The sequence below is a fragment of the Amia ocellicauda genome, chromosome 10 (genome assembly GCF_036373705.1).
Source record: "Amia ocellicauda isolate fAmiCal2 chromosome 10, fAmiCal2.hap1, whole genome shotgun sequence".
NCBI classification, from domain to species: Eukaryota; Metazoa; Chordata; class Actinopteri; order Amiiformes; family Amiidae; genus Amia; species Amia ocellicauda.
The window spans coordinates 36,599,871-36,612,677 of record NC_089859.1 but is presented as its reverse complement, the minus strand read 5'-3'; the positions used below and the strand labels follow the sequence as shown (position 1 = coordinate 36,612,677).

Genomic DNA, 12,807 nt, shown 5'->3' with positions numbered 1-12,807 from the left:
TAATGCCAAGCAGAATATGTACATTAAATGTTTTGTTCAAACATCTTACCAATAAACCTGAACACTAATAAGAACACCAGGGTGAGGAGGATGAAGGCAGTATTCCAAACCCATATTGTGGTATCAATGGCAGAGATTCCCAAAAATACAAAGATGATGGTTTCTGATCCATTGGACAACATTTTCATTGCATATTTCACAGTTTGCACCGACTTCTGATGCATATTGGCATTGACATACTTTTGACAACAGATACCACAAAATGTTATTCTGAAAAAACAAAGTTAGAAAAATACATGTTAATAGGGGAATGTATAATTTCAGGTAAAGAGAAAGCTATATATTGAGGTTACAGTACATACAACAAATATGGTCACAGTTTATGTTAATGCATCATTTTTGTATGTATTGATTGTCAATAACAGTTATAAATACATTCATGTTTTTTTTATTATTTATTGTGAGTTAGCATATACTAAGCAATTTATTGTTGCTTATGTACAGTGCATCCGGAAAGTATTCACAGCTCTTCACTTTTTCCACATTTTGTTATGTTACAGCCTTATTCCAAAATACATTAAATTCATTATTTTCCTCAAAATTCTACAAACAATACCCCATAATGACAACGTGAAAGAAGTTTGTTTGAAATCTTTGCAAATTCATTAAAAATAAAAACTAAAAAAGCACATGTACATAAGTATTCCCAGTCTTTGCGCAATACTTTGTTGAAGCACCTTTGGCACCAGTTACAGCCTCAAGTATTTTTGAGTATGATGCTACAAGCTTGGCACACCTATTTTTGGGCAGTTTCTCCCATTCTTCTTTGCAGGACCTCTCAAGCTCCATCAGGTTGGATGGGGAGCGTCGGTGCACAGCCATTTTCAGATCTCTCCAGATCTCTCTCTTCAATTGGGCTCTGGCTGGGCCACTCAAGGACATTCACAGAGTTGTCCTGTAGCCACTCCTTTGTTATCTTGGCTGTGTGCTTAGGGTCGTTGTCCTGTTGGAAGAACCTTCGCCCCAGTCTGAGGTCCAGAGCGCTCTGGAGCAGGTTTTCATCAAGGATGTCTCTGTACATTGCTGCATTAATCTTTAACTCAATCCTGACTAGTCTCCAGTTCCTGCCGCTGAAAAACATCCCCACAGCATGATGCTGCCACCACCATGCTTCGCTGTAGGGATGGTATTGGCCAGATGATGAGCGGTGCCTGGTTTCCCCCAGACATGAGTTCAATCTTTGTTTCATCAGACCAGAGAATTTTGTTCTCATGGTCTGAGAGTCCTTCAGGTGCCTTTTGGCAAACTCCAGGCGGGCTGTCATGTGCCTTTTACTGAAGAGTAGCTTCTGTCTGGCCACTCTACCATATAGGCCTGATTGGTGGAGTGCTGCAGAGATGGTTGGTCTTCTGGAAGGTTCTCCTCTCTCCACAGAGACACGCTGGAGCTCTGTCAGAGTGACCATAGGGTTCTTGGTCACCTCCCTGACTAAGGCCCTTCTCCCCCGATCGCTCAGTTTGGCCGGGCGGCCAGCTCTAGGAAGAGTCCTGGTGGTTCCAAACTTCTTCCATTTACGGATGATGGAGGCCACTGTGCTCATTGGGACCTTCAGTGCTGCAGAAATTTTTCTGTACCCTTCCCCAGATCTGTGCCTCGATACAATCATGTCTCGGAGGTCTACAGACAATTCCTTGGACTTCATGGCTTGGTTTGTGCTCTGACATGCACTGTTAACTGTGGGACCTTATATAGACAGGTGTGTGCCTTTCCAAATCATGTTCAATCAACTGTTAAATTTACCACAGGTGGACTCCAATCAAATTGTAGAAACATCTCAAGGATGATCAGTGGAAACAGGATGCACCTGAGCTCAATTTTGAGTGTTATGGCAATGACTGTGAATACTTATGTACATGTCCTTTTTTGGTTTTTTATTTTTAATACATTTGCAAAGATTTCAAACAAACGTCTTTCACGTTGTCATTATGGGGTATTTTTTTTAGAATGTTGAGGAAAATAATGAATTTAATCCATTTTGGAATAAGGCTGTAACATAACAAAATGTGGAAAAAGTGAAGTGCTGTGAATACTTTCCGGATGAACTGTATGTGTCTATTAAGAGTTGCATTCATATATAATACACTATAACATTTATTAGTGGAATCTACTTATAGTTATCACAAAATAGATATATGTGTAAGCATGCATTGTGTAGTTGTTGACGTTAACAGTTATTCTATCCCTCCAAAATACAACCAGAACCAAATTATACATAACATGAGCATACTGTGAATGACTCCTGATTAGCTAGTCAATCAATGAAGGTAGATGCCACAGTCTCAAAGTCGTTCTTCTTTTTTCAATAGTAGAGTTTCAGTCTCTGAACTAGTAATCAGAGGGTTCAGTGATCATATCCGGAAGAGACATTGCAGCTATGCCCTTGACCAAAGGTCTTTAGCCACATTGTCCCAGTATCAAATATTACAGGTACTCATGTAAATGTCTTTGGATAAATGACTCACCCAAAATAAAAAATATAATAATTTAACTGAAATGTATTTGTCCCCGTGACCCTCACCAGGATAAGCGGTTTCGAAAATGGATGGATGGATGGATGGATGGATGTATTTGTGCAGTATGGACTTTCAGACAGTAACAGTAAGAGCCCTACTCTGGTCTTCTGCAGGGGTCATCTTACATTTTGAATTGAATTATTTACTAGATCAAGGATTTTTTTTCCAAGTCTTTAACAATTGCTAAATGAATAACTACAAAACTTGGATCTCCAAATTTGGAAATGGCCACCACTAACATAAATGTACTAAACACTTAATTGAACATATATACAGTGCAGAAATTATCAATCAAACTAATAGGACGGCTGGCCATTTGAAACTTTTTTGAAACTCGTGACTTTCATATTTGATCAGTGTAATATGTATGAACGGCCTTTAAAGCCTAAATAAATAATAGAGGAAGATACACAGTTAATTTAAGCTATATACATTTATTGGTGACCATCATTTGCCATAAGTAACCTTTGAGTCATGCCACATCAGCCTGCGTTTCAAGTAATTCTACAGCCAGTGGAGTTTTTGGTTCAGAATATCACAGTGTGATTGTCACTGAGAAACCAAGACATTATGTACCCCAAAAAATACTTTTATAGTGCAAGGAAGCAGGCAAAGCAGTATGTCAAGGGGCAGGTACAGTTTCCAAACAACCAAAGAAAAGCAAGAAACCAAAACATGAAAGCAACTTCCACTCAAGAGTCTCCTTGGGGTTTCAATAGAATTAAAGTGGCTCTCAAAAGTATTAACACCCCTTGGACTTTTCCACATTTCATTGTGTTACAACATGAAATCTGAATGAAAAGTTTTTGCAACTGATCAACACAGAAAATATCCATAAAGTGAAAAATATAATCTGTAAATTGTTCTAAAATGATTACAAATACAAAACAGAAAATAATTGAATGCATAAGTAGTCACCCCTTTGCTATGTCACACCTGATTGAGCTGTGGTGAAACCAATTGTCTTTAGAAGTCACGTAATTAGTTGAATGGAGTCCACCTCTGTGCAGTTAAGGTGTGTCACATGATTTCAGGTTAAATACACCTGTCTCTGGGAGGTCCCACAGTTGCTTAGTACAATTCCTAACAAAAACTACATCATGAAGATGAAGGAACATTCAAAGCAAATCCGGAATAAGGTTCTTCAAAAGCACCAATCAGTGGTATGATATAAGAACATTTCCAAGGCATTGAATATTCCCCGAAGCACAGTAATGTCCATTATTAAGAAATGGAGAGAAATGCATGTTTAAACTTCGGTCCGGATTAAATCAAAACTTTAACCCTCCCGCTAATAGAACACCGGAGAGAGAGAGTGAGAAAGAGTTTCATACCGGCACTTTTAAAATTCCATTTTGACCAGTGTGTGTGTGTGTGTGTGTATGTATATATATAGACTGTGTAGAGCTCACCCCCAACCCCTCCCCCTGCCCTGGACCGCACTTTATTGAGACCCAGAATTCACCAGCCGTTGGCCCCCTGGGTCCAGGCCCGTTTTTTGTATATATATATATATATATATCTATATATATATAGATATATATATATATATATGAGAGAGAGAGAATTACCAAAAATTACCACATGCATTTTTTTTTTTTTTTGCATTAGCCAGAAGAAGAAATCCACAACAAACAAACAAAACACCTATTTGCATTGTAATTTGCAATTGACAGATTGACTCAAATACAAGATCAGTAACATTTGCAATGCATTTTCAGATGGCCTGGATTTAAAATATTTGTAATGCTTACGCTAGAATAGGTGACAGGGAGAGCATCTCCGCAGTGAGGTAGCAGAGGTATGAGAGGATGAAGATGAAACCAGGTTCCACAATCGGGATGTTTTGGGTTACTCTTGTCAACAAGGAGAGAAGTATTGCAAACACAACTCCCACTAGTGAACCACCAAAGGCCACGACAAAGAATGACACTGGGGGGGCGGAGTGAAAAGAGATGAGAGTTACATTTGCATGCAATAGTAAGAAATCTAATATTTTAAATTTGCACTTCAAGTATGTTATGGCTGAGATATGAGTTATTTACTTAAATTACCATTTGTTTTTCTTGTTCTAGTGGTTGTTTTATTATTCAGTGTAATTGTACTTAATCTGGTGCGGGGGGGGGGGGATTGGGTCTTTTGGGTTTCATTCCACTTATACGCTTAATTTTCAACTGACTTAATTAATGACTTCATTGGCCTAAATCCTCCACTCTTTCTGGGAGCCTGGAAACAGCCTTTTGTTGTTTCCTTAAGATATAAAGTCCTTTTATTAAACCTTTATTTTCCTAGACCAAGGGCAGGATTAAGGCTGCGATTAAATCAAAACTTTGACCCACTCGCTAATAGAACTGTACTCAGTTGCGGCTTCATTTTTAGTAAGATGGCACTTTCTTCTACTCATAAATGTAACCGCTATGATGTACAAGTTTGTAGTTTGCTATTAGTGGGTGGGTCAAAAATTTTGATTTAATCCGGCCCTTAATTCAGTGAAGAGCTGAGATGCGAGATTACCTCCTGCGACTCTTCCGCAACTCTTTGCATTTGCAGCAACATTTTTGATTTAAAAAATCCCCAAGAGTGAGTATTATTATTATTATTATTATTATTAGTAGTAGTAGTAGTAGTAGTAGTAGTAGTAGTAGTAGTATTAATTATTTCTTAGCAAACGCTCTTGTCCAGGGCAATTTACAAAAGTATTGGTAAGGATAACATTTCATTTTGCTTTCAGTACTAACTATACTGTATGACAAAAGGAAATAGGAATAGGAATGGGTGAGAATGGATATAAAATACTAATTTTACACATTTTTATTGTCTAATGTTATTGCATAGTATGTTTCTCAAAAATATTCCCTTACCCACTCCTTTTACAATTTCCGCAGCATTGATATTTTCCCCTCCTATTGATACAAAAGAGTCAAATACATTGTACAGCACCTGGAAGTTAAATGGAAACATATTACATTTAATTAGCAATACATTTACATGCAGATTATATTATACCATAAGCAAGTATTAAAAAATAAAAATAATAATAACAAAGGGTTTTTTGAAGAACTAATCAAACTATCAGTATACAATCTCAGTCAAGCAATAAAGGCTTAATCAACTTTCTAAAATAGAAAAAGGTTTCTAGAACCTGTTGCCAAAATGTTATTATGTAAAAAAATAAATAGCAGAGATGGGGTCTTACCACTGTTACACCATCATTAAGAAGAGATTCCCCAAATACAATAATAAATAGGACTTCGTCAACATGAACTTCTTCAAAGACAGCTATTACGGCCACAGGGTCAACTGCTGAGAGGAGGCTTCCAAAGAGGAGAAACTCCAACAGACTGATCTGGATGTCACCTTACAATGACAAGTAAAGTAAATAAAGTAAATTACAGTATAAAATTAAATGACATATAGACACACATCAAATTATAAAGGCAGGCAGGGATAATCAAAAAAATCAAGTAAGCAGTCATATCGTTTTTTTTTTTTTTAATAAGTACTGTTATTTTTCATCATAAGAGAGATGAAAATGTAATACAACATTTGACAAACATTTGATAGAGTGATGCTTATGCCTGTTTATTACTATTATTATCATTATCATCGTTTTGTTTTGTTTATATTGATATGCTATATATTTTAAAATTGTTCGGCATTTCAATCTGCTATATCAATATGCTTTTGAGCTTTAGAGTCAAGCCCACAGGCCTCTGCCCTATATCAGTTGTGTGCCAAGAATACAGAAAATATTTTTTAAAACTCTATTTTTCAGTGAACATGAAAACTTCTGTAATTTGAGAGAAGCTCATCTTTAGAACTTGACTTACCCATGATACCACCTAAATAAACACCCCACAATGATAACCCAACTGTGGCAGCATTCCAGCAAGTGCCAATAACAGCAAACACAAGGATGGCTCCCAAGTTTCCAAAGAACAGCTTGTTGGGCATGAAGTAGCCGGCATCCAGGATGATTTGTGGAAGGAGAAAGTAGAAAAACACTGTGGGCTGCAGGCTGAAAGTTTGTACTTTGTCTGCTCCCCATACAATGCCACCCAGTACTAACCCAATGAAGATTAACAAAGCACTCTCTGGGATTGTGGTTATGAGCTTTTGCTTCAATCCAAACACTGAAATAAAAAAGAGACAAAGACATTTACATTAGTACTTTATAGACAGACATTTTCATTTATATGTATTAATGCATCTATCAGATATTAAGGCTTCATCCTTCAATGTTCAAGTTCCACCATAATTAAGGGTGGCCATTCAGGGAACGGTGCAGGTTAGAAGATGTATGGCCTGAAATGCGATGAAGCACTGATTTGCACAATCCCGTTCTCTTCACCCCAATCCAACCCCCTTAAGCCCTCCCCACACACACACATATTTAGTCTGTTTTATGCCTGTTGGCTTGTCTTACTTAGTTTAATTATTATAATGGTAGTATATTTTGAATGTGGAACTTCTGAGAGGCAAAACAGTAATTTGATGATATTGCAACATAACTTATTATTTTAAATTAAGAGAAGTCTTAATTGCTTGTTTTAAAATACTATACATTGTTCTACAATTATCTTGTTCAAATTTCTCCTCTCCTGTTATGCCACTTAATCCCTCACCCAAAAAAAAAAAATTAAGTAAATGTGGTAAAGAGGTGTAGTTGGATATTTATATAACTTCACATGGCCACCTGATATAATAGTTATTTTGATTCTGAATAGTTCCATTGATCTGAAAGAAAACATCTCCACATTTCATTTTTTTTTTACTTTCCATTGTCTGGGAAGTTTGTCTTACCTGGTGAAGAGCCGTTATTAATGTTTTATATAAACTGTATTATGTTTTATATTAATAATAATATGCAGACCAAGCAAAGTAAATGTATTATGGTAGCAACAACCATTTTGCAAGTTGTTCAGGGCATACCCTCTAGACATTCTTGTCAATAATAGAAAAGATCAAACTGCAGAGAGAGAGAGGGCCCACAGTTGTTTGTTAAAAGTCTGTGGACTTAATCTTTTCTCCAGATAGGCAGGAACTGTTTTTGTTAATGAGCGATTGACAGTTGTTAAATAAGATCCGTGGGATCAGACCTTTCCTAGTATATCAAAGGAAGACATCTGTTCTTTGGATCCCACACCTCTTCCGAGGAAGACTACCATGAACATTACCAGAGTCAGACACTCTGGCAAACCCCCAGTGACAGACCCCGGCCACAGACCCACATGTCTTGCAATGTATATAAGGCTGACCACTTGTGCTGTTCAATAAGTCTCTGCTGAGGTAGAGTGCTTCCATGTCGGGCCCCTTCCAGGCCTGGCATGTTAAATAAATACATTTATCATCTATGCATGGGTTCTTCACCTGGTTACTTAGTGGTTTTGCAATGCCTTTTGTCTCTGATTCAAACATTAACATAATTCAGTAAATCATCAACCAAACAACAAAATATACTTTCTTTAACTGAGATTTCACACATCCTTCATAATTCTGCTGTCATCAAGAGCTTTCTAACGTATTGTGTCACCTATTCATAGAACAAGGGATATATTTTCATAGTTTTCCATGTTGCTTAAAATTCCAGTATACCTATATACTGTAAGTAAGACATTTTCCAGTGATATAAAAATAAATAAATAGTGGATAAAATAACATTTAACAATCTAGAACACTGCTGTTCTGTTCTAGCAGGTTTTCTGTCTGAATTTTCATAGTAAAATATTTTTTGTGTAGTGCTTTAACATTAAAATAGGCCACAACCTAATTCCCTGTTGATTAGAATGAGTGGAATATTTAATCTCAGATTCAGAACCTATTTTGATGATGATGATTATCATGAATATTATTATTATTATTTTCTGGATTAATTATGAATACATGGTGTGATCAGGAAACTAAACATAAATATTTTGTAAAGCCCATATGAGGCTAAGCTGGCTTATAGAGGCATACATGCTTGTGATCATTATCAAATTATTTCCTTTTTATGAAACTTACTTACGCACCAACAAACAAAACATAATAGGATTGTGGTCTATTTGTCATCTATATCATTTTCTAATAATGTTTTTTTGTCCCAGTTTAATTAAATCTGTAAACATCATATTGCTTATGTAACGGGGCTCATTGTATACATGAGCTCGTTATGGTGAAGTATCGCTCTGAAATCTGTTGAGTAAACTTCCCATGTTGGGACGTCTAGTCTTTTGGCTTCATGCGCCTGCGATTCATAGTTTGAATCCTGAGCAGGGAGCTCAGACCTGCATATGCTACACCTACTTACAAATAAAAAAGGCATGGTCCATTTGTATATTGAATATTTCATTACCATATACTCCTGTACATAATAAACGTTATATTGTAGCAGTTTGTAGCTGATTTCACACTCAGGGTGAGAGTGCCTAGGCTTTTGAACATTGTATATTTATGGTTGTTAAATAATCTGAGACTGCAGGGACTTTTAAACCTTGTATTAATTATATATATATATATATATATATATATATATATATACACACACCAATCAGCCATATCATTATGACCACCTGCCTAATATTGTGTAGGCCCCCCTTTTGCTGCCAAAACAGCCCTGACCCGTCAAGGCATGGACTCCACTAGACCTCTGAAGGTGTGCTGTGGTATCTGGCAACCAAGACGTTAGCAGCAGATCCTTTAAGTCCTGTAAATTGCAAGGTGGGGCCTCCATGGATCAGACTTGTTTGTCCAGCACATCCCACAGATGCTTGATTGGATTGAGATCTGGGGAATTTGGAGGCCAAGTCAACACCTTGAACTCGTGATTCATCAGACTAGGCCACCTTCTTCCATTGCTCCATGGTCCAGTTCTGATGCTCACGTGCCCATTGTAGGCGCTTTCGGCAGTGGACAAGGGTCAGCATGGGCACCCTAACTGGTCTGTGGCTACGCAGCCCCATACGCAACAAACTGCGATGCACTGTGTGTTCTGACACCTTTCTATCACAACCAGCATGAACTTTTTCAGCAATTTGAGCTACAGTAGCTCGTTTGTTGGATCGGACCACACGGGCCAGCCTTCGTTCCCCTCGTACATCAATGAGCCTTGGCCGCCCATGACCCTGTTGCCGGTTCACCGCTTTTCCTTCCTTGGACCACTTTTGATAGGTACTGACCACTGCAGACCAGGAACACCCCACAAGAGCTGCAGTTTTGGAGATGCTCTGACCCAGTCGTCTAGCCATCACAATTTGGCCCTTGTCAAAGTCGCTCAGATCCTTACGCTTGCCCATTTTTCCTGCTTCTAACACATCAACTTTGAGGACAAAATGTTCACTTGCTGCCTAATGTATCCCACCCACCGACATGTGATAATGAGATTATCAGTGTTATTCACTTCACCTGTCAGTGGTCATAATATTATGGCTGATCGGTGTATATCTGGAAACAATTAAGAGACCACTGAAATGTTTTCTTAATTCAGCATCTCTGCATGTATGGCAGCCATTCCATTCCATTCATATTTGTATTTGGAATTTGGGAGAAATGTTGTCAGTAGTTTATAGAATAAAACAAAAATGTTAATTTTACCCAAACACATACCTATAAATTGTAAAACCAGAGAAACTGATAATTTTGCAGTGGTCTCTTAATTTTTTCCAGAGCTGTATATATATATATATGATAGAAAGGCTCCAATTGCAGTGGTCTAATGTTTGGACGCTTGCAGAATATTGGTAGTTTGTTTCTCAAATGTCACTGAAATATTAATAGCTGACAGGTTTAATAGGCTTTTGAAGTAGCAGACCAGACCAAGGCCTGGATTAAATCAAAACTTTGACCCACCCTCTAATCGCAAACTACAAACATGGACATCATAGCGGTTACATTTCTGATTAGAAGAAAGTTTCATGTTACTAAAAATGAAGCTGCAACTGAGTACAGTTCTGTAGTTTTCTATTAGCGGATGGGTCAAAGTTTTGATTTAATCCGGCCCGATGTGTTGTGAAATTGGTAAATAATCAGCTGTGTTTAGGACAAGGGAATGTGTCCAATTTAAGAAGTACTCTTCACCAGAGAGTATAATTAACTTGTACAGTGGGGGAAAAAAGTATTTGATCCCCTGCTGATTTTGTACGTTTTCCCACTGACAAAGAAATGATCAGTCTATAATTTTAATGGTAGGTGTATTTTAACAGTGAGAGACAGAATAACAACAAAAAAATCCAGAAAAATGCTTTTCAAAAAAGTTATACATTGATTTGCATGTCAATGAGGGAAATAAGTATATGACCCCTTTGACTTAGTACTTGGTGGCAAAACCCTTGTTGGCAATCACAGAGGTCAGACGTTTCTTGTAGTTGGCCACCAGGTTTGCACACATCTCAGGAGGGATTTCGTCCCTCTCCTCTTTGCCGATCCTCTCCAAGTCATTAAGGTTTCGAGGCTGACGTTTGGCAACTCGAACCTTCAGCTCCCTCCACAGATTTTCTGTGGGATTAAGGTCTGGAGACTGGCTAGGCCACTCCAGGACCTTAATGTGCTTCTTCTTGAGCCACTCCTTTGTTGCCTTGGCTGTGTGTTTTGGGTCATTGTCATGCTGGAATACCATTCACGACCCATTTTCAATGCTGAGGGAAGGAGGTTCTCACCCAAGATTTGACGGTACATGGCCCCGTCCATCGTCCCTTTGATGCGGTGCAGCAGAAAAACACCCCCAAAGCATAATGTTTCCACCTCCATGTTTGACGGTGGGGATGGTGTTCTTGGGGTCATTCCTCCTCCTCCAAACACGGCCAGTTGAGTTGATGCCAAAGAGCTCGATTTTGGTCTCATCTGACCACAACACTTTCACCTAGTTCTCCTCTGAATCATTCAGATGTTGGCAAACTTCAGACGGGCCTGTACATGTGCTTTCTTGAGCAGGGGCCCCTTGCGGGCACTGCAGGATTTCAGTCCTTCATGGCGTAGTGTGTTACCAATTGTTTTCTTGGTGACTAAGATCCCAGCTGCCTTGAGATCATTAACAAGATCCTCCCGTGTAGTTCTGGGCTGATTCCTCACCGTTCTCATGATCATTGAAACTCCACGAGGTGAGATCTTACATGGAAACCCAGACCGAGGGAGACTGACAGTTATTTTGTGTTTCTTCCATTTGCGAATAATCGCACCAACTGTTGTCACCTTCTCACCAAGCTGCTTGGCGATGGTCTTGTAGCCCATTCCAGCCTTGTGTAGGTCTACAATCTTGTCCCTGACATCCTTGGACAGCTCTTTGGTCTTGGCCATGGTGGACAGTTTGGAATCTGATTGTTTGATTCCTTCTGTGGACAGGTGTCTTTTATACAGGTAACGATCTGAGATTAGGAGCACTCCCTTTAAGAGAGTGCTCCTAATCTCAGCTCGTTACCTGTATAAAAGACACCTGGGAGCCAGAAATCTTGCTGATTGATAGGGGATCAAATACTTATTTCCCTCATTAACATGCAAATCAATGTATAACTTTTTTGAAATGCGTTTTTCTGGATTTTTTTGTTGTTATTCTGTCTCTCACTGTTAAAATACACCTACCATTAAAATTATAGTCTGATCATTTCTTTGTCAGTTGGCAAACAAACAAAATCAGCAGGAGATCAAATACTTTTTTCCCTCACTGTATGTTTAACTGATTCTCAGTGTACTTTTAAATTTACCTTGTATTTTCCACTTTTTTAAATAAAATATCTAAAGATTTTTCAATTGAAGGAATTAAATATTATAAATGAATCAGTTTTACTAAGGATCTGCTGGGTCTCACATGTATGTTCTGTAATATTTGACCAATTATATAGTACTAGTCATAACTTTATCAGCATGGTACAAGACGACTCTGTTTCTGTCCCGATCTTCTCAAATTTGGTAATTTCAAATAATCTGTGTCTATGTACAGTGCATCCGGAAAGTATTCACAGCTCTTCACTTTTTCCACATTTTCTCAAAAATTCTACAAACAATACCCCATAATGACAACGTGAAAGAAGTTTGTTTGAAATCCTTGCTAATTTATTTAAAATAAAAAACAAAAAAAGCACATGTACATAAGTATTCACAGCCTTTGCTCAATACTTTGTTGAAGCACCTTTGGCACCAATTACAACCTCAAGTCTTTTTGAGTATGATGCTACAAGCTTGGCACACCTGTTTTTGGGCAGTTTCTCCCATTCTCTCAAGCTCCATCAGGTTGGATGGGGAGCGTCAGTGCACAGCCATTTTC

The 12,807-nt window shown here is 38.1% G+C and overlaps 1 protein-coding gene across 1 annotated transcript in view; it reads right to left on the bottom strand.

Moving 5' to 3' along the window:
• Nucleotides 1–12,807, bottom strand: part of LOC136760567 (sodium/hydrogen exchanger 3-like) — a 53,440-nt gene that overhangs the window by 17,771 nt on the left and 22,862 nt on the right. The window contains exons 2-6 of the mRNA XM_066716020.1: nucleotides 6,404–6,706; nucleotides 5,770–5,930; nucleotides 5,435–5,513; nucleotides 4,328–4,505; nucleotides 50–270 (exon numbers count right to left, since the gene is read on the bottom strand). Of these exons, the coding sequence (XP_066572117.1) occupies nucleotides 50–270; nucleotides 4,328–4,505; nucleotides 5,435–5,513; nucleotides 5,770–5,930; nucleotides 6,404–6,706 (942 nt within the window). The remainder of the gene's footprint in view (nucleotides 1–49; nucleotides 271–4,327; nucleotides 4,506–5,434; nucleotides 5,514–5,769; nucleotides 5,931–6,403; nucleotides 6,707–12,807) is intronic.